The sequence below is a fragment of the Mirounga leonina genome, unplaced genomic scaffold (genome assembly GCF_011800145.1).
Source record: "Mirounga leonina isolate KUSES-001 unplaced genomic scaffold, KU_Mleo_1.0 Mir_114, whole genome shotgun sequence".
NCBI lineage: Eukaryota > Metazoa > Chordata > Mammalia > Carnivora > Phocidae > Mirounga > Mirounga leonina.
In genome coordinates this window covers 31,378,693-31,405,169 of record NW_023270265.1, presented here as the reverse complement: position 1 = coordinate 31,405,169, position 26,477 = coordinate 31,378,693, and the positions used below count along the sequence as shown (strand labels likewise).

Sequence of the window (26,477 nt, the reverse complement as noted above, 5' to 3'; positions counted from 1 at the left end):
CTTTCTTTCTTTCTTTCTTTCTTTCTTTCTTTCTCTCTCTCTCTCTCTCTCTCTCTCTCACTCATTTTTTAATGACACAGGTAGCTTTGAGGACAAAAGCTGTAGAGCCCAAACTAAATGATCAGATTTAACATTGTTTTAAAAAATTGCCCTTCATATTACATGGCAAAGACATTTGAATATTAATAACATTCTTTCATCTGGAGCATAAAAATGTACTTAACAGCCATTGAAGTTGCTTTCAAGGTTTTACCATTATAGATTGAATACTATCATCTTAGTGTATATCACTAATTATCTATTTACTGGGTAAGTAAATACAGTTAAAATTAAAGAGGGCATGTATTGAATGGAGCACTGGGTGTTATACGCAAACAATGGATCATGGAACACTACATCAAAAACTAATGATGTAATGTATGGTGATTAACATAACATAATAAAATAAAATTTTAAAAAAATCCAAAAGTCTTGTTTCATAAATATTGCCGAATTGCTCACCGCTAACGAGAATGTCTTTTTAATGGGAGTAGGGGTACTCTTTAATACTGAAACCTCTTTTAAGGCTGAAAGGAATAACAGTGCCAAGTCAGGCAGGCTCTGAAGATAATCTTATTAAGAGCCCCTATGGATTGTGGCCTGGGCACTGAGAGGATAGACCTGAAACTCATAGGGTAGCTTTGGATTCAGTGATGCACTAGGAAACACAGGTTGGAAAACATATCAGGAAAAAAGAAAATACTCCTATCTAAACAAGCAATTTAAAGATGCAGAAATTATGGAAATGATACCAGATGATAAAGAACTAGGAAAAATGCAAGGCATGAATGGCAATGTTCAGACAAGAAAAAATCCAGTTAGTTTTTTAGTGATAAATCCCCACTGGAAGTTCTACAGCAGTGGATCTCCATTAGAATGTCTGATATTCCCCCAGGCCCAGGTGCCTGGGTCGGGGGCTTCCTTCTGGGCTCTACCCCAGAGACTATGATTTGTATAGCTGAATTAAAGTCCAGGGGACTCTGGTGGAGATATTCATCTAGGAAGCATGCATTTCATACTGATTTTAAAAGCAGCTGAATTAAGGAATCTCTGCAATGCAATCCTTCAATAAACACTAAAGACTTTAGTTTAGATCCCTTCAAATACACTTGACCCTTGGACAACATGGCAGGGCTGGGGCGCTGACCCCCCACATAGTCAAAAATCCACATATAATATAGCTTTTGACTCCCCCCAAAACTTAACTACTGATAGCCTAGTGCTGACTGGAAGAGTAACGGATAAACAGTCAATTAACATATATTTGTATGTTATATGTATTATATACTGTATTCTCATAATACAGTAAGCTAGAGAGAAGAAAATATTATTAAGAAAATCATAAGAGAAAATGTATTTACAGTACTGCATTGTATTAATTGAATAAAAACCACATATAAGTGGACCTGTACTTTTCAAGCCCGTATTGTCCAAGGATCAACTATTTATTTGAGGGTCTTTTAACTGTCAGTGACGGCTTGTGGGTAAGAAGTGTCTTCCCTCTTCAGGGACTTATCTCAGTGGGCAGCTGCCTGGGCTCCCTATATTTCATACCTCACTTGACCACAGGCAGGTGCAGTGTACTGAGTCTGAAAGCTCACTTTTCATTCATCAGTTTGCATCTCTACCTACCCCCTCTCCCCACCTCCCTCCTTTGTATCCTCCACAAGGGGTATTCATTTAACGACACTCTGCAGCCGAGCAGATAAAGCTGGATTTCTCCAAGCTAAAAGCTGCTTCCCTTCCATGGGAACATGTTCTGAGACATTGTACACGGACAAGAAGCATTAGCATCTGATCTGCTTTATCCTGAAGCGCTAGGAGCCCTGGTGCTTTATGCCGGGAATCTCCTCTGTGGGGTAGGCGTAACGATAGGGAGCTTCTCCTCGCTCAGCTTGTCAGAGGATCAGCATGTAAGCTGTGTTTCCAGTGGTGGTGTCTGTGACAAATGCCTCCCCAAAGCCAGGCGGAATCTCTTGACAGATGCAGCCCCTCCCCTCAAGATTTCATTGAGCATGGACCTTTTAGCAACCCTCTAAAACAAACACTTGTTACAGACTTTCTTTGGAAGTACCAAATAATATGTGTGATATTATGCAGATTTGGTCTTTTACCAGTGTCTTGGTTCTGTGACAGTCCAAAAGAAGGAAAACAGAAAATTTTGCTGCTTTCTCTGCTTGCCTGTGAGTTGAGTGAGGAGATTTTTATGTAAGCTAGTTGCAAGGCAGCCAGAGAGACATAGAACAGTTTGTAACCCTGGCTTGGAGCTCCCTGTGGTCACTTAGAAACAGGGGCGGCTTAGATACAGTCCTGTCTCTGCCAAATGGAACGGTTGGATGTAATCTTGCTCTGGCAGGGCCCTCAGAGGATGAAGTATGCTGAACACTCGCAGTCTTCCTCATGAAAATGGATATGCAGACTCACCTAAATTTGAGTTGGCCAAGGCTCTGTTAGGTGTATCCCCGCCTTTGATACTGGAACTGATACATACTGGTTCTTTGGTTCTCCCTCTTACCAGCACTGTGCCTGCCTCACTAGCTTAAGAATGAATAGGAATCTTGGGCGCCTGGGTGGCTCAGTTGGTCAAGTGACTGCCTTCGCCTCAGGTCATGATCCTGGAGTCCCTGGATCGAGTCCCGCATCGGGCTCTCTGCTCGGCAGGGAGCCTGCTTCTCCCTCTGACCCTCTCCCCTCTCATGTGCTCTCTCTCATTCTCTCTGTCTCAAATAAATAAATAAAATCTTTAAAAAAAAAAAAAAAAGAATGAATAGGAATCTTTTAGCCAGTCGTGTTCAGAAGAGCTGAGTTATTGGCATCAGAAAAGAATTTTATTCACAGTCGAGAAAAGCATTAACAGAAAGTACAAACAGAACTGATACAGGTTTGCAAAGGATATGTGCAAATCCTATAGTCAGCATCTCACGGTCAAGATAAACCGAGGTGTAGGCTTTCCATTTTTTGATTTTGTTACATTATAAGATGAGAAAATGTTATGCAAATTGAGGTAATTTAGAATTTTACATTTAATACATTTGTGCTTTAATTTTTCCATTGAACCAGTTTTCTATTTAAAAAGTTGACACTTTTTAAATCAATTTACAGTACCTTAGGAAGATAAGACCAAAAGCCTAAATCTGAGAAAGACTTTTGTGACAGTGAAGCTCAGGCCACATCCCTTGCCTTCCAACACACTGTTTGCTACCAAATGGCTGTTACATCGGACATCTTCTTAGACTCCCTCTCAGCCTGTCAAATATTTCCATGAGGGGATTCAGCATCTTATTTCACACCCAGTGGAGGAGTTTCCCCATATTGGGACCCATTCGATGTTCCCAAGCAGAAAGGAGACTAGGTATCTTAGGCTGTGTCTTCCAGGTTGAATACACACAGGAGTGATCTCTGTCTTCAGATGAGACATCCCCTGATCCCTCCACTCCTCTCTATATACAAAAGACACACACACACACACACACACACACACACACACACACATATATATATGAAAGCTTCACCATTTAAACCCTGGAGCCATGTGTAAGAACTACCTGCATACCCAGCAGGGAGGAGTCAGTCCCTCATCAGTAAGAATTACCTGCAGTATTTCCCTTCCTACATGCATTAGGACTCCTACTAACAGGTGGATTTTTTTTCACATTTCTTTAGATTACAGGTGTGCTGACAGCCAATCTTCTGCTTTGCTACCTCTAGCATTCACTGTATCACAATACAGGTACAGAAATTCTCTCTTTAGGTTTTTGTCTACTTCCCTGAATCATCAACATAGCAGAATACCAAATGGTAGAATTTTTTTCATATGTTAGCCTTTTACTAACAATGACAGTTCTACCAACCCAGTGTCAGACTCAAGTTTCTGTATTACCCCAAATTGATGGGCATTCACACACACACACACACACACACACACACACACATATGTTGTTTCATGTAGTTATTTAAGCTTTCATTTTTCAAAACTCTTAACAAGGACAATGCAAATACCAAGTGGATATATGAGCATAGCTCACTCCCTTTAACTGGGGTTACAGTGCAGAAGGGTTGGATGGCTTTTGTACTAGAGCTCCTAGAGAGATAATTTCTCTTGTTCCCTCTTTTGTATGCAGCCTGCTGCCACCAACATGGCCATTTTTGGAATTTTTAGATGGAATCAAAAGGGAGATTTGCTTAGAATTTCAGGCTGACTTCCCTACATCATCACAGGAGAGGGGTCCAAGTTTAGCTAGTGCTATTTAACTTCACGTTGATTGAGGTAGAATTTAAATGTATCATATGATGGAATCCTGTCATGATTAGATTTTAGATTAGTTCATGATTTTAGAGTTCAAAAGCCCAAATTTCACAGGGCATGTCTTTCAGCTGAATGGGCACTTGATTTAATTTTGGGAGGAGTAATACTCTCTATGGGGAATCAAAGATACTGTGAAATTAGTATTGCCAATATTCTTCCTGGATGAGTTAGAAGGGGATGTGCAGTCCTATGACTGAGGTGGGCTGTGCCATTCTGTGCTGCGAGTGGTTTTACTCTTCTCAACTGGATTGGGTTGTGCCAGCCGATGCTCAGAATAGCCATGTAATCCTATGCTGGGATGGATTGTGCTAATTTTTTCTGAGGAATGGTGTCTCTTTTTCTAGGACAAATGTAAAATGCAGCAATAGCATGCTTATTGGGGTAAAAGACATCTTGTAGCTACCATTGTTTCTAGGTAGATGGAGGAGGTAGAGTTTGATTCCAGGAAGGAAAGGTATGGATTGATGATTGATAATTATGGGCATTGTATCACTATAATTTATAAATTTATAAATTTAACAACTAATAGTTGGCTTGAGGATTTGTGAAAAGTGCTATCACACTACGTTATCATTCATTGCCCATTGAATCCCTTGATTTGTTTCCAGTTAAATTATTTTTCAGTGACACAGGTGGTTTATATTTCTATAGCCTTCTCAGAATTTACCCTGGGGTCATCAGAGATCACGTCATAGTTACTCATTATTCTTCCAACAAATACTGGTTGAACATTTGTAACATATAACGCACTATACTGGGAGATGTGGAGATACAAATAAAAATACATCATGATCTGGATCCTAAAGCATGTAAGTTCTATTAGGACTTTAGTTAAATGCAATATAAGTCTGTAATTAAAAATCCATCTGTCACCCTGAAATCTTGACTTTGCAACCCATTAGTTGTAGGACCTTGGGCAAGTTTCTTAACATATTTAAGCCCTTATGATTTTTTTTTTAATTATAAAAGGAGATGATAATAGTGTCTACTCAATAAAAATAGGTTAGGTAGAGAACTGCATGAAATAACTTTTGTACAGAATTTAGAGGAGGTGTTGCAAAGGGTGGGAAATCATTAATAAGAATCCCAATGTTATAACCCCTTGTTACAATACAGAGAATATGTATTCTTTTCTCATTTAATTTTTAAAAATGGCATGCATGTTGAATCATGAATGTAAAGAATAAGAGTTTCTTGAGGATAGACATACCACCTTGATTGTTTTTAAATCTTTAACATTCTGCCTTCAGAGTATGTGGCTTTTAAATGCTTGTTGATTTTGTAGACTGATTGACAGATTAAATGAGGAATTCTTCCAATAAGTTTGGGTAACATTTCCAAAGAAGCTGAAGATTGTAAAAACTGAGACAGTGGTTAAGTTCAATGCCTTCAGAACCTAAAATTGTATTAGAAGTCTACATATTTGCTCTGTGACCTGAGGCAAACACCTAAGCATCTTTACACATTAACCTTCCTCATCTGTAAAATGGGATTAATAGTTTTGTTTCAAAATGTTGTTTTTAAGGCTAAGTATAACTATATGAAAGTTTTAACACTGTGCAGAACATATGCTAAAATTGCAATACTTTGTTATTCTAACTATGCATCTGGCATGATCCATCAACATATTGAGGAGTAAATCACACACATAAACATGACTTCAGCATCTTGAATGCTGGCTGTCATGTAAACTGAGAAGGATATGGAGGTGGAGTTGGGCAAATTGACCCATGGGGGCAGATGATGAAATATGATAGAAGTTCTTTTGTTACCCTGAAATTTTTTAAGAGTGATGAGAATGTCATTATTTCTGGCTTGATGTGTGCACTCTTACCTAGTGTCAGATAACAGAACAGTTGTTAGCATCCGTTGATTCTTTTCTTTTGCAGCAGGCACTATGCTAAGCCCTTTACAAGGGTTACATCATTTGAGCCATATGGCTGCCTTGAGTTAGATACTGTTATTATCCTCATTTTACACAGGCTTAGAAAATTTGGGCATTCTGCCCAGTGTCTCAACTAATTAAGTCCAATGCCTAGGACTTGAAATCAGATTGAATCTGACCCTGGGGCCTGTCATCCTCACCACTACTCTGCACCGTATTCACCAGAACAGAAGCAACAGTCCTGATTTTTGTTCTCAAGGTATTTGACCCCTTAATCTACCCTGTGTTTAATTTGTGAAATTCAGAAAAATTCTAGCCAAGTTTAAGAAGCAAAGAATTCTAGCTTTCTTTATTAAACTTCTAAGCATTTAGTTTAAAAAATAATAAACATAGGGCTTGAGACTTATTATTAAGAGGCCATAATTGGTAAATTTAAACTTATAATCCCTTGGCTCTATGTACCATGTTGATGGGTGATGACCTAGTAAAGAGAATATTCAGGTAGTTTGTTATTCATGCTTTTTAGGAACCAGCATATAGTCATCTCTTTCTCTTTCAGACCTGCAGTTACCAATAGCCTGAATTTGAAAGATACACATATTTTTTTATGGATATGAGTAAGGAGCACACACACAAAAAAAACCCCAGGTGAATAAAAGCAAAATATGCCCATATCTCTGAAAGAAGTTTTTCTACAAAACAGTCTCAAATGCCACTATAACTTTGACCTTCTCAATAGCAACCACTTATATTGTAGACAGAAGACAAGGTTTGTGGAGTTATTGTAAGCCTTTTATGCAGAGCTGAAAAGCACACACACACCAAAAAATCAGCAAGGGTTTTAAAAATAGCTCTTATAAAATCTACCCTGTAACACTTCTGCCAAGTGATTTTTAATAAATTATTATTCATAGCATAGACTTTCAAGGAGCAATTATGTGTTGCCCTCCTTCACAAGTTAAAGTAGGAATTAGAAAAGACAGGAAGGTATTCTGCATTTTTCCTGTGAGAAAGATGCTCACAATTGTTCTTATGTGTGTCATTTGGCCTATGTTGTGTTATTTAATAAACTAAACATGTTAATATTTCTTAGAAATTGTGTGTAAATGTTTGGATGTTTGATCAGTGTCCTAATATAATCAATATATGAAAAGATATGAAGTTAAGTACAAACTTGAAGCAATTTTACTCCTAGCATTTTGTTTAGCCATGTTCTTTTGAATCTTTCAATATTTTGGACAGATCCCATGGGTTTCCTGTCATGTTTGGTTATGGAAAATTCCAGCTGTGTTTAATCCAAGTAAAAACATAATGCCTTTTCAAGTGAAAGCCTTCCTCTTTCTTGGCTCAGGGACTTGCTCTGAGGACAAGACTGGTCAGTCTTTTATTCATCCTCTACCTTAAATTTAAGTCCTCGTTTCAGTGCTAACTAAATGGTTCAGCATTATGTGTATTTATGACAAACATATTTGGGTTTGGTGCTAGAGACAGAGACATGGATCTGACCTGTCCTTTATTCTCAAAACAATCACAGTGTGATGGAAAAAAAAAAAGACGTTAAAACAATTCCATTATAATACTGTGTGATGTGAGCAACAGGGAAGAATAAATAAAAGTAAAACAATAATAAATGGCGTGCCTGGGTGGCTCAGTAGGTTAAGCATCCGACTCTTGATTTTGGCCTGGGGTAATGATCTCAGGGTTGTGGGATTGAGCCCCACGTTGGGCTTCGCACTCAGCATGGAGTCTGCTTGGGACTCTCTCCCCCCCTCTTCATCTGCCCCTCCTCCCACTTGGGCTCTGTCTCTCTCAAATAAATAAATGGATAAAATCTTTACAAAAAAGTAAAACAATAATGGACATAGAAGGCAGTTCTTCCCACAGTGGATTTCAGGGAAGAGTTTGTAGAGAGCTGTGTCTTGAAATGGACTCAGAGGGTCAGGTAGAGGACAGGCATCCTGGGAAGCAGTGATGGCATGCACACAGGCAAAAAGGAGCAAAATAGTCTGATTTTTCAGAGAACAAGTAGATACTATGTAAAATAAATGATGGCCAAACTGTTATTAGAGTATAAACTAAAAACAGGTATTCAGTGCTTGGGACCCAATCTCTAATGTGAATATTCCATTACTGTGGTTTCTCTTGGCAGCGCAGTGAACACAGCTGAATCTCACGTGTCATTGTATTTAGTATGAGATCTTTGGGAAATTCAGAAAGAAAGGCCCATAGCATAGGAGTTCTTAAAGGAGACTTGAAAAATTTATTGAGGTGAACATATATCCACACACTCATTCTTGTGCTGTTTATTGTTGCTAACTAAGTGCAATTCCCTATACATGTGGGAATTCCAAGATTAATGACACAGTCACTCCTGTCAAGAAAATTCAGACATGTGGAGGCTATAAAAAGTGTGGGAACTTCTGTTAAGAAAGGGGTAGCATGCATGGATTTCAGAGTAGGGGATCATCATTCCCAAGTAAGAGGTCAGGTGGATGGCTTCCTTTATGCTTTAGTACACAGCACTTGACAGAAGTCTCACAAAGTAAGCATAATGTCAATAGGTTAGGGTGGGAGCTTAAGCAAAAACTTAGAGGTGAGACAGTCCAGGCACACCTGGGCAACAGTGAGAAATCTGGCCCATGTAGGCAGTTAGGGGGAATGAAAGTGGGAATTACGTTTTGCCTGGAGAATAGATGACCCTGAATTTCATTTTCATTGGGTGGGAATCAGTGGAGAATCGCTGACTGTCTTCTGAATATAAAAATAATAGGAACAGAGCATGTGTCAGGATACTTACTATAGTGACAGTAAGTGATGGATGGATTGCAAAAGGAGCTACATAGGAGCATTTGAAAGCAATAGCCACAGTGCAGGTGAGAAGCTCTGAAGGGTGCCAGAAAACCACATGAATAAAATAGAAAGAATCTGGGAAGTATTATGTGGTGGGGGGTGGTGGGAAAAGATGACACTAAGAGAAATCAGGGGGGAGAACTGGTTGTGAGTTATGGAAGAGGGGAGAGCTGCCTACCTGAAGCTCTGTCCTACAACCACGTGTAAGCACTGCCTGTGCTGTGGCCCAGAGATCCACATCACATAGCTTCCTCGTATGAGTTGACAATTATAAGAACAAACTCCTTGGAACTACCTGGTGACCAATCAGTCCCATAGAGAGTGTACTATTTAAAAAAACAGTAATTCAGAAAGATAAGACCTCAAATAACTATTGTTGCCTCTGGACGGGTGTGCTCCAGGTTTGAACTGCATGAGCAGATTCAGACGCAAAGGTTCTGGCGTTCACAAACTGCATGTGGTATGTTCTGTAAGAAGTTTGAGGATGAGGGGTTTTGCTTTACCCCAGATGTTAACTCCTCAACCAAAGGAACGTTTATCCCAGATTAGTCATTCCTCATTCTATTGACAGAGAATTCTGTCTCTTTACAGGGAGAAAAGAGTTACTGTCATCTTCACACATCAGATTTAATCATAAGAAAGTACTATCATGGAGATCAAAAATAGTCAAATATCACAATGGTTTGACCTCTACAGGCCCAGTAAGAGTGATGTAATGGAAAGAACATTGAGTAAAGTACAGAGAGAATCTGAGTTCTGGTTCTGATTCTCCCATTTATTAGATATATGATCACTATCAGTCAGTTCATTTTCAAAGCTTGGAACAAGTAAAGGACCATAAAATTGTAGTGCCAGGAGGGATACCTATGAAAGAAGCTTATTTTATCAGAACAGGCAGCCATTATTAATTATAATGTCACTCATTCAGTATCAACTATAAGAGCTGTAGATTGTACTGGTAAAGGATAGAAATTCTAAGGCCAGATTACTTTGGTTTGGATCCTGGCGCTCTCACTTATTATATCTGTGAATCGGGCAGTTAATCTCTTTACGTTATAGTTTCCTTACTGGCAAAATGAGGATTATACGAGTACCTCCTTATTGGGTTGTAGTGTGAATTAAAACAGTTAACATATATAAAGTTCATAGGATAGTGTCTACTACATTATAAACACTTTACTCATAGTTGCTGCTTTGAACACTATTATAAGGAAGTTCTTTGCTAGAAGATTCTTGCTGCCTTCACTTTTCATTCAGCTTTTTTTTTTCTTCTTTTTCTTTTTCTTTTTTTCCATTCAGCTTTAATGGACTGGTGCTAAACTGTCAGTGGTCCACTTTGAAGCCATGTTCAAATCCCTGGGGTTAGGGATCAATAGTGACAGCAGCTAATTGTGGTGCTCGAACATGGGGAATCTTAATTGAAAATAAATCAATAGTATCAAGGAATGGGATAAAAGCCCAATTGGAGAAGTTTACAATGGAAAATAACAAGGGCTAAATTACCCTTTAAAACTTTCGATCAAATCATCAGCTGGTAGAGAACAGAGTGTTTTATTACAGAAAAGTAACCAAGCAACTACTGTGCAGAAAGGCAGCCATGTTGCAGGAGTTGCTGTCGGTGTTGGAAGCACTTAGCTAACATTAAGCCTAATTAGTGACAGGATATTCCCTCCATCCACTCTAGCCGAGGGGAAGTGAAAAGCAGCTATTGAATTCTGAGAATACAGGATTAAGGGAGAAATCAGTTTCAAGGTCAACTGCCAGCAATGAAGTTCAGTTTTGCTTCTCAGTCCTTTGCCTTTTATTTGCTGCCTGCCCTTTTTCTCTGCCCTTAGCCCACAGAGTAACTTCCAGCTCTCCTAGCCACAAATGCTCTCCAGATTGCTGCAAAATAAATATTGCTCATGATTTTTGGTGTAAAGCAGACAATAAGGACAACATTAAATATAGGTTTTCTCTCCACAAAGAAAGTTTGCACAAAAAGCATTGGGCATGATATCACAAATATGAAAAACAAATTGTATTCTAAATTTTTGAAGATCAGATTTCTTAATGTAAGACTATGTTTGAGTAAGTTATTTGCTTACTCAAATAACTCTTGTCATTTAGGTTTCTGCCACTGGCTGTAGCATCAAGGTCAACAATCAATAAACTCATTAGGACTTACAAGCATCTTTGATTAATATTCCTTGTCTAATTTCCTGAGAAATGTACTATATCATCTGCTTAATGAAGACAAGGCTGAGTTATTTAGGTGTTTGTTAGTGAGGCTTATTTGCATATAATTAACTAGATTCTCTGTGTTTATAGCAAGCAGTAAAAACTTTGTACCAATGGATGTACTTTCTACTGAGTTTTATATGATTAACCAAATGTTTTTGTTCCACTAGAAATTCTTTGATTGAAAGGGCTAATTTTTCCATCCATGTCAATTAAAATCAGACATACCCATGTAAAAATTGGTTGGACTCTTTCTTGAGAGCAGTTTCCATATTTCTTCTCTTAAAATTAATAAACTTTTTTAGGTTCACAGAAAAACTGAGTGGAAAGTATAGAGTTGTCCTATACCCCCTTTTCTCATACAAGTACAACCTCCCCCATTGTCAACATCCCACATCAGAATGGTATATTTTTTATAATCAGTGAAGCTACATTGATGATTATCACCCAAACTCCATAGTTTAAATTAGAGTTCACTCTTGATGTTATTCATTCTGTGGGTTTGGACAAATGTATAATGACATGCATCTACTCTGGTAATATGATACAGATAGTTTCACTGCCTTAAAAATCCTTTTTGCTCTGCCCATTTATCCCTCCATTCTTCAAACCCCTGGCAACTACTGATATTTTTACCGTTTCCATAGTTTTGCCTTTTCCAGAATGCCATTTACTTGTAATCATACAGTATGTAGCCTTTTCAGATTGGCTTCTTCCACTTAATAAATATTCATTTGAGGTCCCTCTATGTCTTTTCATCACTTGATAACTCATTTATTTTTAGCACTGAATAATATTCCATTGTCTGGATACCACCATTTCTTTATCCATTTACCTACTGAAGGAAAACTTGGTTGCTTCCCAGTTTGGGCAGACATGAATAAAATTGCTATAAACATCCATGTTCAGGTTTTTGTGTGAACATGCTTTCAGTTCATTTGGGTTAATACCAAGCAGTAATTGTTGGGTCTTAATGTAAGACTATGTTTGGTTTGTAAGAAACAGCCAAACTGTCTTCCAAAGGGCTATACTATTTTGTATTTCTACCAGCAATAAATGAGAGTTCCTATTGCTCCACATCCTTGCCAGTATTTGAATTTGTCAGTCTTTTGGATTTTGTCCATTCTAATAGGTGTGTGGTGGTATCTCATTGTTGTTTTAATTTGCAATTCCCTGATGACATATGATGTTGAACATCTTTTCGTATGCTTATTTTCCATCTGTACATCTTCTTTGGTGAGATATCTATTGTGTGTATTTTAAATTGGGTAGTTTGTTTTCTTATTATTTTTAAGAATTCTTTGTATGTTTTGGATAACAGTCCCTTATCAGATGTATCAGATGTATCTTTGCAAATATTTTCTCCCAATTTATGGCTTGTCTTCTCATTCTCTTAACACTGTCTTCTGCAGAGCAGAAATTTTTAATTTCAATCAAGAGCAGCTTATCAAGTTTTCTTTCATGATCTACCACTTTGGTGGTAGATCTAAAAAGTCATCGCCATACATGGGGTTATATAGGTTTTCTCCATGTCATCTTCTAGGAGTTTTATAGTCTTGTGTTTTATATTTAGGTCTGTGATCTATTTTGAATTAGTTTTTATGGAGGGTGTAAGATCTGTGTCTAGGTTCTCTTCCTTCCTACCTCTCTCCCTCCCCTCTCCTCCGTCTCTGTCTCTCTCTTTCTTTCCCTTTCCTTTCCTTTTTGAATACAGATGTCTAGTTGTTCCAGCACCATTTGGTGAAATGATTACCTTTGCTCTAACTGTATATATACTGTTTGACTATATTTATGTAGGTCTATTTCTGTGATCTGTTTGTAAGATCTGTTGACTATATTTATGTAGGTCTATTTCTGTGATCTCTATGCTGTTGATCTATTTGCCTCTTCTTTCACTAATACCACACCCTCTTAATTTCTGGAGTTTTATATTAAGTCTTGAAGTTGGATAGTGTCAGTCCTTTGACTTTGTTCTCCTTCTATACTGAGTTATTTATTCTGGATCTTTTGCCTCTCTATGTAACTTTAGAATCAATTTTTAAATATACAGAGAGTAACTTGAGGGGATTTTGATTGGGATTGCATTGAATCTAAATCAAGCTGGGAAGGACTGACATCTTGACAATATTGTTTTTTTAGTCATGAACATGGGCTATCTCCCCATTTATTTAGTTCTTTGATTTCATTCATCAGAGTTTTACAGTTTTCCTCATATAGATCTTATGCATACTTTTTAAAATTTATACCTAAGTATTTCATTTTTTGGCTGCCAATGTAAATGATAATGGGTTAGTATTTAGTAATGCAGTGTGTGTGTGTGTGTGTGTGTGTGTGTGTGCACGTGCGCGCGCGCACCCACGCACAGTGCGGGGTGGGGGTGGGGTGTCTTTTTTGTTTGAGGGCAGGCCTGGTTAGAACAGAATGTTCTGGCCTATTATGAAATGGTTCCTTTTTTTTTTTTTTAACCCCCTTGCCAGAAGTTTAAGGGGATTTTTGTCAGATTTTGCTTTTGGGACCTGGTAAATCTCCTGGAAGTAAAACTCACAGAACTGTGGGGCTCCCCATGTGACTGGGTCCCCCTGGAGTTTTTAGCTCTCAGAACTGTCCACATTGAGCGTCCAGCAAGTTGTCAATTATAGTCAGGTTTTCCTATCTTAGCACTTCTCCCAGAAGTATTTCTGCCCATGGATTTCCACTGTGGTTATGTTTAATTCTCTGTGTGCACCTGTGTCTCCTCAGGTTTGGGGGGATTGGTTTGCCCTGTGACCTCACTTCTCTGGTGGATCGATGACGAGTTGTTGATTCTTCAGTTTGTTAAGCTCTTGTTGTTAGGATGGAGCAGTGACTTCTTATATGTTGGACTGGAAATCTTCCTCTCCTCCTAATATCATTTGATTTATGAAGTTAGAGGAATGGACAACCAAAAGAACACAAATTAGGAAATTGTAAATTCCAGTAAGTAAAGAAAATAGCATGTCTCAGGCCTTATTAGGTTACAAACCAGGAAAAATTGATCAGGTTTTGTCTTTTGATTATTTTCAATCACTGTTTATGTGAGGACAGTTATTTAAAGATTTAATATACTTTGTATGGTTGCTCCAAAGAAATGATGTGTCTAGATTAGAATATTAACTTCAAGAAGGCAAAAACTTTGTATGTTTGTGCCTGGCATCTACTTAAGGGTTGAATGATGAAAGGAAAGACAGAATAAAGGAGTAGAAATGCCCTGTAAACTGTAGGATGTTAATAAATGTAAGGTGGGCCTTTTCAAATGCTTTCATCAAATATTGCAGAGGAACACAAATGCTAGCAGTATTGAGTCTATAGCCAAGAATTGTACCCCTCCCTAGTACATAAAATGTTTTTAATCTCAAGTGTTATCTTAAAAATAAGTTTAAATACTACATAACCAACCTAACTTTGTTCTACTATGAAACACAATTTTACAATTCCTGAGTAGAATGGATGCTGCCCAAAGGTGAATTCTGTTTGTTCCATGGCCTCAAGGAATCTCTAGCCAGCTGGCAGGTACCATGGAGGTCTGCGGTTTATCATTTAAAAAGCACATAGTAAGGTATCATTGTTAAAATTCATATCACAGAACTATGGGATCAAATTGCAAAAAAAATGGTATTCACTAAAAAAAAAAAGAATATTTATCACACTGCCAAGGAAAGATGCTACATGGCTATTTTATCAAATAACATTATATGTAATCTAAAGAATTGGCAAAAGTTGACAAAAATTGACAAAAGCCTTCTTTAAGGTCTGCCCAAGGTGAGCAGTATTTCTTAACATTTTTTAAGAATCGCTTAGATTCTTTAGAGAAATGTGATGAAAGCTACGAACCCTCTCAGGAAGAAAAACAGATATAAGCAGATACACTCAATTTTTTTCACTTAGTTTTCATGAATCCTCTGTTGGCCTGCACTCCAGGCTGAGGACTCCTACTATGTAAGCTGTAAGATGGATTACTAGTAATGATAGCTGACATTAGACATTCTAAAATGAAAGTGTGATGTATGGCCCTCCTGTCTCCTCTTCCTCTTTGTTTTGAGAGGGGATATGCCTGTTGGTGTCTAAATAGGTTGGGTTATTTTTCTTAATACAAGCGGGTACAAAAGGTTATACAGTGAAAATTTTCTCTCTCTCAGAGATTACAGCTTGTCAGTTTCTTTTGTAGCTGCCAAGAGATAACACTATGCATACATAGGTAAGTTTATATATATATATATATAAACTTGTATATACACACACACACACACACACATAGATATATATCACACACAGGTATATGCTAAAAATACAAAAGTACTTCCACATTTTGCAGACCATTCTATGCCTTCCTTTTTTCTCCCAGTAACAGGATATTGCACTTGTACTCTATGACTGTTAATACTGCAGAGTATTTTGTTTATGTACCATTGTTTATTTATCCTGTCTCCTCCTGATATGCATTTAGGTTGCTTGTGATCCCCTACTAAAACCAATAAAGCAATAAACAATCTTATACATATGTTTTTGTGCACATGGGAGTTACTCTATTTTAAACATAATGAAAGAGCTGGGGTGGCTGTAGAATGACTGGCATTTGTTCACAGGCTCACCACGTTCAGCACGGCATGTTTAGTCATAAGAATGCTGTGGGGAAATTAATTCATTATATTCATGCCACCTCAGGGTACCAATCATCCTTTCTATTCTTGCTTCTATGTCTCTCGTAGCTTGATTCTGTAAGGGAACAGAAATGAGGCTGAACCTTAATTATGTTTCAGCATCCAGTTTGCCTGAATTATAGAAGGCCGGGAATGTTGTCAAGGCCCTATTCTACTCTGACTGCATGTCCTTCCCATAGCAGCGGTCCAGCATGTTCATGTATACTGACTATTGTTTGCAGTAGCATCTGGCGCTGGCTCACGCTGAGAGTCTCTGTGGGTGTAGTGGGACTGGAGTGGGGTCTCTCTGGATTTCTGGTACATGGATTTTCTTATTGTGAAAGGAAAATTAAAAAATTAAAAGAACAAAAAGGCTTAACTGTCAGGCTTTTCTACTTGATTGGGTTAAGGTGCTGCAGCCATACATCCAGGCCAGTGGATTGCTACATGGTAAGAGATTTTTCCTGTTCTGGAAGGAGCAAGCTTTCAAGACACTTTCAAACTTAAGCCACAAGTTATTTCAGTATCCATTCCCCTTTGTTACACATGTAGGCTTTCCTGACAACTTTGCACATGGTAAGTAAAAGCTAATTTTCATTTCAGTTGAAATCAATTTCTTTTCTCTAGATATGGTTCTTATTTTAAATCTTATCCAATGTCCACCTTCCTTACCTTGCACGTTGGCACTGGTTTACTTCTTTTTTTTTTTTTAAAGATTTTATTTATTCATTTGAGAGAGAATGAGATAGAGAGAGCATGAGTGGGGGAGGGTCAGAGGGAGAAGCAGACTCCCTGCCGAGCAGGGAGCCCGATGCGGGACTCGATCCTGGGACTCCAGGATCATGACCTGAGCCGAAGGCAGTTGCTTAACCAACTGAGCCACCCAGGTGCCCGGCACTGGTTTACTTCTTACTGATCCACTGCTCAGTAAGTCTCCATTGGTGCTTCTAGACAGCAGACTGTCCTGGAAACTTCTTTTTTTTTCTTTTAAAGATTTTATTTATTTATTTGACAGAGAGAGAGAGACAGCGAGAGAGGGAACACAAGCAGGGGGAGTGGGAGAGGGAGAAGCAGGCCTCCCGCCGAGCAGGGATCCCAATGTGGGACTCGATCCCCAGACCCTGGGGATCATGACCTGAGCCGAAGGCAGACGCTTAACCACTGAGCCACCTAGGCGCCCTGTCCTGGAAACTTCTGATCCACTCCAATCCTAGATGTGCCTCCAAGTCCAACTGGCCTCTCTTCTTTGGTGACCTTTATTCTTGTACTGACTTTCACACTGTTATGTGAATTCACAACATGGGGGTGGTATCACAACAGAAGTCAGAACTACAAGATAAGAAGTAGGATGCAGACAGGATGATACAAGTTAGGGGTCAGGTAAGGCAATCGGAATAGAGTCAGGGAAAGCAGTGGCTCGGATTCAGTTAGATGACTTACCAAGAAAACCCAAAAATCAAACTCAGGCAAGGTGAGAGAGCTAAAAGCCAAGCAAATTGACTTAGACCAAGAGAGCTTTAGATGTTGAAGAGGAGGAGAAAATGGATGAGAATAAATAGGACCAATAAATATTTGTGACATACTTATGATGTGTTGGAAATTCCACTAGGCATTAAAGATATAATGATAGAGAGAAAAAAAAAATTCACAAAAATCTGTTGTCATGAAGCTTATCTGAAAACAAGGTATCTATATAATTAAAGGAAAAGTAGGATCAAATGTCCTCACATGAATAACATGAGACAGGTATATAGAAATAACTCATAATATTTGCATTGTATGGGACAATATTTTTTCAACTATCTTTGGTAGAAAATAATTCTATATCTTTTTTTTAAAGTTCTGTGTTCAAATACATTTTATTATTGGTAGCAAAATTTAAACAGATTTTTTTTAAAACTCTGGAATTCTCAGTACCTTTAATAGGCTAGAGTATCACGTGAATTTACAAAAGACCTATGTATTTTTTTTTTAAGATTTTATTTATTTATTTGAGACAGAGAATGAGAGAGAGAGAGAGAGCACATGAGAGGGGGGAGGGTCAGAGGGAGAAGCAGACTCCCTGCCAAGCAGGGAGCCCGATACGGGACTCGATCCAGGGACTCCGGGATCATGACCTGAGCCGAAGGCAGTCGCTTAACCAACTGAGCCACCCAGGCGCCCAAGACCTATGTATTTTGAGTGTTCTCCATATTTACAAGTCCAGGTATTCCTTTCCTAATTGAGTATTTTCTGGAATTATTATTTCATAAAGCTGTTTTTCACAAACGTTGATGCTGGAAATGCATGAGTAAGATAAAAACTATAACTCTTTCCACCTTATGCCTATTATGATTCCATTGGCTCACCCTGATCTTCCACTGCCAGTACTTACTGTGATGACATCAACTTTGTGTGGGGACAACTTCAGCTGCTTAACTTCCTTCCCTTCATCAGTCTAGAGAGCCCCTGCGCCACTTGAAGAGAGTCTGTGAATTCTTTTCAGCAGCATATGGAGAAGTCAGTGTTAGAAGCTAGTAGAAAAAAATGGCAGGTGCCTCCCTTCTAGCAGGAGTGGCTGATGACTTTATACATGAAGGAATAGTTGCCATCTGTACAAAAAATCGGCTGTCATCCCAAATGGGAAAATGTGTGAAGGGGCTCTCTCAGATTGCCATTCTGTTTTGACAGGTGGAGTAGTGGCACTTTTTTTTTTCTCTAAATCTGCATTATAAGACATTCTTTCTAATGCAAGTCAATCCCATCTCATTGCTTCTAAGTAATATCCGTTTCATCCATAACTAATATGTATCCCCAACTTAGAGTCTTTAATTTTGAGGGAATCTCATAATTGACCATGGTTATCCACTGCGTATTTGTTTTCTTTAGAATGCTTTGGTATATGGGTAAAAATGTGTATACTTAAATGAAAAATCAATTATTTGAGTTGCATTTGTTAGTTTATTGAGAAAAAGAAAAAGAACAACATATTCAGAGAGTTGTACTGTTTTCTACTTTTATAAAAAAGTTGTTTTATAGGTGCTAGGGAAGTGTACTTTTTCATTGTTTTCATAATTTCAAGAATAATTCTTCCACCTAATGACCCTGATATATAATAGAATCTAGAGTTCTTGGTCTAGATAATCGGAACAACAGAGAAGTCCGTCAATAAAATACCCAAAACCCTGAAAAATAACTTTATGAATTGTGTCTGATATGAAGGGGAAAGAGGGGGTGACCCTATTGCTAGTTTGATTGAAGCATAAATGTTTTTGGAAAAAATGAAGAAGTAAAAATGCCTTTCTTTAGAATACAAGATGACAGGTTCAATAGCTACATTAAATTGGTACATTTCTCAATCTAGTAAGTTTTGATGGAACACGGTTAACCTCACTGTTCAATAGATTGAGAGTAAAATAAGGTGTTGATTAACCTTGGTATCTGTGCAGTTCATCTGCGTATTTTGACAATTTGTATCCAGTCTGGCACTAATTAATGTACAATTCACAGGGAATGAAGTTCGATGGCTAAATGTCCTAATTGTCACAAAAATTTTCTACTTACGATGACAAGAAGCAGAAACATGACCAAATCATTTGTCTGTGATGATAAGCATCATGGCGAATTAAAGGGTAAAGATCAGAATAGGTGTAAAGGAGTTAACTGGAATAGACAGCATTCTTCCTCAAGACCCTTTCCATCTTCTTAGAGATGGTTGGGGAAAAGGCAAAGGGAGACTGCACTGGCATAAGGAACTGAAGATAACTGACATATGTTTTGGAATGCAGCACAGCAGGATAGAAAACTTCTCACCCTCAAGCTCAGATGGGCTCGAGGGGTTCAAATCTCAGATCCAGCAGTATGTATTAGAATGGTTCTGTGACCGTAGGCACATCTCAGAATCATCTACAAATATGTATTTGTTGGTAGGATACAATGAGATATTATATAAAACACATCAGGCACAGTGATGTAGTGAAGTACCAAATAGTAAATGCTTAATAAATATTGTTTTCCTCTCTATCCCTCACAGCACATTTGTATTTAACACACATGCCTGTTCTATACCTCTGATTTTCTTCTTGGTTGTTAGAATCTCACTTTCGTATGACCTAGATTCAACTGTGATTTCATGTGCTATAAATTATTGTATATATATATGCAGTTATATATACATATATATGTATATGCATATACATGAATCTTTTGCTTTATACATGCAATAGCACTCTATCAGAGTAGAGCTTTATAGAAATTAAAGGACAACAAGCATAATGTTTAATGATTGAAAAAGGTAGATAAGAAAACAGATGTTTTAGAAACACTTAAAACCAACTGAGTCGTGATCTCATGCCCCTCTCTCTCTTTTTTAATCACAGTGACTCCTTTCTGCTATTGGCCTTTTAGCTATAATGAGCACCATTATATTGCTTCTCTGCCTGCTAGTTCTACTCCCTCTCCCCACAGACATGTGTTTAAGCCTGACCTCGCCCTGAGAGCACAGGAGAGGGTAAAGTACCACTATTCCAGGTTTCAAAATGTCATCATTAGTGCATAAATGTCTACAGCTCTAAAAAGTAATTTAAAACACCTTTACATTTATTTCTCATCATGTCTTTCATGGGAACCTCTTTTCTTACAAATGTGGTTGCCCTTATTTCCTTCAACATAGGACACAGAAACCTAGACAGAGTAAGTAACTTTGTTCGCCAAGCAGCAAGGAGCAGGTAGAAGCCAAGCCCCCTCATTCACAGGTGTTGCTTTCACCACTCCATCTTTTCTTGTAAAATCCAAAGTCCAATTGAGAATTCTAATGGAATTCCAGCCGGAAGACACTGGAGTGGGAGAGCATGCTGAAATTCCTACATGTGTGTTTCTTGGTATCTATTGACTTTAAATACCTACAATTAAGTTGGTTGACAGATCAATTAAAATATAATTAGACTTTCTGCCTGGCAAAATCCTGCATTTGAGACTAATTTATTGAGAGCAACCAATCAGTAATCCTCCCTTTCAGGCCCATCAGGTAGACTACTTTAAGGTGAAGTCCAGTTTTTGTCATAACCTACGTGGAGATTCTTATAGTTGACAGAATGGGCACTTGACTTTGATATGATATGGCATTGCAGACTTTTATTTACTCATTATATTTTAGGAATAAAAAGGGAAAGATGATCTAATAATAATCTTTCATTTCACAGAGAGAACTTGGTACAGAAAGTGAATTGAGTTCCCCTAAAAAAGCCAAAAGCTAGTGGTTGTTTTCTGACTAGAATCTAGTTTGACTCTTTTGACCCTTGATTCAATATCCTTCTGTCTTTTCACTCTGTCTCAGTGTCAGTGTAACCTACTATTCTTTTTTAAACCTATGTAATATTATATAGCTCCTCACAACTTACAGGTTTTAATGTGCTAATAATCTCATGAAGTACTAAATTCCATGAAGTGTGACTACATTTCTGACCACCTGTAGTCATTATAAAATTGTTGATGTCTGAACTAGGCTGTAAGGGCAGTCATATGCTTTTATTATAATTTTCAGCTTTATTGAGTTATACTTAAAATATAGAATTTGCACATAGTCAATATACACATTTTGATGAGGTTGTCCATATTTAATTTTGAGGACATATATGCATATACCTCTAACACCATCACCACAATCAAGGAAATAAACATATTTATCATCTCCAAAAGATTGCTGTGTCCATTTGTGTGTGTGTGTGTGTGTGTGTGTGTGAAAAGAATACTTAGCATGAGATCTACCTTCTTAACTTTTTTTTTTTGCCCATAATCAAAACTTTATTGAAAAACTGACACCAAAATAGGTTGTAAACCTTACAAAATTAAGCATAATTACATTATCTTGGTAGATAACTGGAATTACTGAACTGATAAGGCTTTCTGCGATATAACACAAATTCAAGAGGTTGTGTGGATCATTAGTGTTGCTTTCTTCTAAATGAACACCCCTCTGTGAGTCTGGCCTTTCCTCCTGTTGGCTGGCACAACACTGTTGAACAGCCTACACAAAGAACCACCGTCTGAGCATGGCTGAAAACCGTGGTAATCTTGTAGCAACGTGGACATTTTACATCCATAAAATAGGAACTTGGGCTCTGAACTAGCCGTTTCTTTTTATGTTTTTTCTTTTCCTCTTCCAAGGACGGGTTTAGTAAATCTCTAGCCAAAGGTATGTTGATCTTTCGCAATCCCAGCCAGTCCCGATCTCTAAGGCGACACCCCTAGCGAGCAGCACACGATCGGGCGAGCGGTATTACCTTCTTAACTTTTTAAATGCCCAACTAACATCTCCTTTAGAAAGATGCACCAGAAAGTGTGGAGTCTCTAGTTAACAATACCGTATGATATACTTTTTTTTTTTAATTTTTTTTTATTCTTATGTTAATCCCCATACATACATCATTAGTTTTAGATGAAGTGTTCCATGATTCATTGTTTGTGCATAACACCCAGTGCTCCATGCAGAATGTGCCCTCCTCAAAACGCACCACCAGGCAAACCCATCCTCCCACCCCCCTCCGCTCTAGAACCCTCAGTTTGTTTTTCAGAGTCCATCATCTCTCATGGTTCGTCTACCCCTCCGATTTCCCCCGCTTCATTCTTCCCCTCTCGCTACCTTCTTCTTCTTTTTTTTTTCTTAACATATATTGCATTATTTGTTTCAGAGGTACAGATCTGAGATTCAACACTCTTGCACAATTCACAGCGCTTACCAGAGCACATACCCTCCCCAGTGTCTATCACCCAGTCACCCCATCCCTCCCACCCCACCCCCCACTCCAGCAACCCTCAGTTTGTTTCCTGCGATTAAGAATTCCTCATATCAGTGAGCTCATATGATACATGTCTTTCTCTGTTTGACTTATTTCACTCAACATAATACCCTCCAGTTCCATCCACGTCGTTGCAAATGGCAAGATCTCATTCCTTTTGATGGCTGCATAATATTCCATTGTGTATATATGCCACATCTTCTTTATCCATTCATCTGTCGATGGACATCTTGGCTCTTTCCACAGTTTGGCTATTGTGGACATTGCTGCTATAAACATCGGGGTGCACGTACCCTTTCGGATCCTTACTTTTGTATCTTTGGGGTAAATACCCAGTAGTGCAATTGCTGGATCATATGGTAGCTCTATTTTCAACTTTTTGAGGAACCTCCATACTGTTTTCCAAAGTGGCTGCACAACCTTGCATTCCCACCAACAGTGTAGGAGGGTGCCCCTTTCTCCGCATCCCCGCCAACATCTGTCGTTTCCTGACTTGTTAATTTTAGCCATTCTGACTGGTGTGAGGTGGTATCTCATTGAGGTTTTGATTTGGATTTCCCTGATGCCGAGCGACATTGAGCACTTTTTCATGTGTCTGTTGGCCATTTGGATGTCTTCTTTGGAAAAATGTCTGTTCATGTCTTCTGCCCATTTCTTGATTGGATTCTTTGTTCTTTGGGTGTTGAGTTTGATGAGTTCTTTATAGATTTTGGATACTAGTCCTTTATCTGATATGTCATTTGCAAATATCTTCTCCCATTCTGTCAGTTGTCTTTTGGTTTTGTTGACTGTTTCCTTTGCTTTGCAAAAGCTTTTTATCTTGATAAAGTCCCAAGAGTTCATTTTTGCCCTTGCTTCCCTTGCCTTTGGCGATGTTTCTAGGAAGAAGTTGCTTTGGCTGAGGTCAAAGAGGTTGCTGCCTGTGTTCTCCTTTAGGATTTTGATGGACTCCTGTATCACATTGAGGTCTTTCAACCATTTGGAGTCTATTTTTGTGTGTGGTGTAAGGAAATGGTCCAGTTTCATTCTTCTGCATGTGGCTATCCAATTTTCCCAACACCATTTGTTGAAGAGACTGTCTTTTTTCCATTGGACATTCTTTCCTGCTTTGTCGAAGATTAATTGACCATAGAGTTGAGGGTCCATTTCTGGGCTCTCTGTTCTGTTCCATTGATCTATGTGTCTGTTTTTGTGCCAGTACCATACTGTCTTGATGATGACAGCTTTGTAATAGAGCTGGAAGTCTGGAATTGTGATGCCGCCAGCTTTGCTTTTCTTTTTCAACATCCCTCTGGCTATTCACGGTCTTTTCTGGTTCCATACAAATTTTAGGATTATTTGTTCCATTTCTTTGAAAAAAGTGGATGGTATTTTGATGGGGATTGCATTGAATATGTAGATTGCTCTAGGTAGCATTGACATCTTCACAATATTTGTTCTTCCAATCCATGAGCATGGAACCTTTTTCCATTTCTTTGTGTCTTCCTCAATTTCTTTCATGAGTATTTTATAGTTTTCTGAGTACAGATCCTTTGTCTCTTTGGTTAGATTTACTCCTAGGTATCTTATGGTTTTGGGTGCAATTGTAAGTGGGATCGACTCCTTAATTTCTCTTTCTTCTGTCTTGTTTTTGTTGTATAGGAATGCCACTGACTTCTGTGCATTGATTTTATATCCCGCCACTTGACTGAATTCCTGTATGAGTTCTAGCAGTTTTGGGGTGGAGTCTTTTGGGTTTTCCACATAAAGTATTATATCATTTGCAAAGAGTGAGAGTTTGACTTCTTCCTTGCCGATTTGGATGCCTTTTATTTCTTTTTGTTGTCTGATTGCGGTGGCTAGGACTTCCAATACTACGTTGAATAGCAGTGGTGATAGTGGACATCCCTGCCACGTTCCTGACCTTAGAGGGAAAGCTCTCAGTTTTTCCCCATTGAGAATGATATTCGCTGTAGGTTTTTCATAGATGGCTTTTATGATATTGAGGTATGTACCCTCTATGCCTATACTCTGAAGAGTTTTGATCAAAAAAGGATGCTGTACTTTGCCAAATGCTTTTTCTGCATCTATTGAGAGGATCATATGATTCTTGTTCTTTCTTTTGTTAATGTAATGTATCACATTGATTGATTTGCGGAAGTTGAACCAACCTTGCAGCCCAGGGATAAATCCCACTTGGTCGTGGTGAATAATCCTTTTAATGTACTGTTGAATCTTACTGGCTAATATTTTGGTGAGAATGTTTGCATCCATGTTCATCAGGGATATTGGTCTGTAATTCTCCTTTTTGATGGGGTCTTTGTCTGGTTTTGAGATCAAGGTAATGCTGGCCTCATAAAACGAGTTTGGAAGTTTTCCTTCCATTTCTATTTTTTGGAACAGTTTCAGAAGGGTAGGTATTAATTCTTCTTGAAATAATTGGTAGAATTCCCCTGGGAAGTCATCTGGCCCTGGGCTTTTGTTTTTTGGGAGATTTTTGATGACTGCTTCAATTTCCTTAGTGGTTATAGGTCTGTTCAGGTTTTCTATTTCTTCTTGGTTCAATTTTGGTAGTTGATACATCTCTAGGAATGCATCCATTTCTTCCAGGTTATCTAATTTGCTGGCATAGAGTTGCTCATAATATGTTCTTATAATTGTTTGTATTTCTTTGGTGTTGGTTGTGATCTCTCCTCTTTCATTCATGATTTTGTTGATTTGTGTCATTTCTCTTTTCTTTTTGATAAGTCTGGCCAGGGGTTTATCAATCTTGTTAATTCTTTCAAAGAACCAGCTCCTAGTTTCGTTGATCTGTTCTACTGTTCTTTTAGTTTCTATTTCATTGATTTCTGCTCTGATCTTTATTATTTCTCTTCTCCTGCTGGGTTTAGGCTTTATTTGCTGTTCTTTCTCCAGCTCCTTTAGGTGTAGGGTTAGGTTGTGTACTTGAGACCTTTCTTGTTTCTTGAGAAAGGCTTGTATTGCTATATACTTTCCTCTCAGGACTGCCTTTGCTGCATCCCAAAGATTTTGAATAGTTGTGTTTTCATTTTCATTCGTTTCCATGTATTTTTTTAATTCTTCCTTAATTTCTTGGTTGACCCATTCATTTTTCAGTAGGATGCTCTTTAGCCTCCATGTTTTTGAGTTCTTTCTGACTTTCCTCCTGTGATTGAGTTCTAGTTTCAAAGCATTGTGGTCTGAAAATAGGCAGGGAATGATCCCAATCTTTTGGTACTGGTTGAGACTTGATTTATGACCTAGGATGTGATCGATTCTGGAGAATGTTCCATGGGGACTAGAGAAGAATGTGTATTCCATTGCTTTGGGGTGGAATATTCTGAATATGTCTGTGAAGTCCATTTGGTCCAGAGTGTCATTTAAAGTCTTTATTTCCTTGTTGATCTTTTGCTTAGACGATCTGTCCATTTCAGTGAGGGGGGTGTTAAAGTCCCCCACTATTATTGTATTGTTGTCAATGTGTTTCTTTGCTTTTGTTATTAATGGCCTTATATAATTGGCTGCTCCCATGTTAGGGGCATAGATATTTACAATTGTTAGATCTTCTTGTTGGATAGACCCTTTAAGTAGGATATAATGTCCTTCCTCATCTCTTATTACAGTCTTTGGTTTAAAATCTAATTTGTCTGATATAAGGATTGCCACCCCAGCTTTCTTTCTGTGTCCATTAGCATGGTAAATGGTTTTCCACCCCCTCACTTTCAATCTGGAGGTGTCTTTGGGTCTAAAATGAGTCTCTTGCAGAC

At 38.2% G+C, this 26,477-nt stretch overlaps 1 protein-coding gene and 1 long non-coding RNA gene across 2 annotated transcripts in view; one reads left to right on the top strand and one right to left on the bottom strand.

The window, feature by feature from the left end:
- LOC118025993 overlaps positions 1–26,477 on the top strand; it is a 152,388-nt gene that overhangs the window by 105,403 nt on the left and 20,508 nt on the right. The window lies entirely within an intron of this gene.
- Positions 21,710–22,154, bottom strand: LOC118025974 (40S ribosomal protein S27-like). The gene has a single exon (XM_035028669.1). It carries the CDS (start codon positions 22,033–22,035, stop codon positions 21,877–21,879), a length of 159 nt encoding a protein of 52 aa, XP_034884560.1. The 5' UTR covers positions 22,036–22,154; the 3' UTR covers positions 21,710–21,876.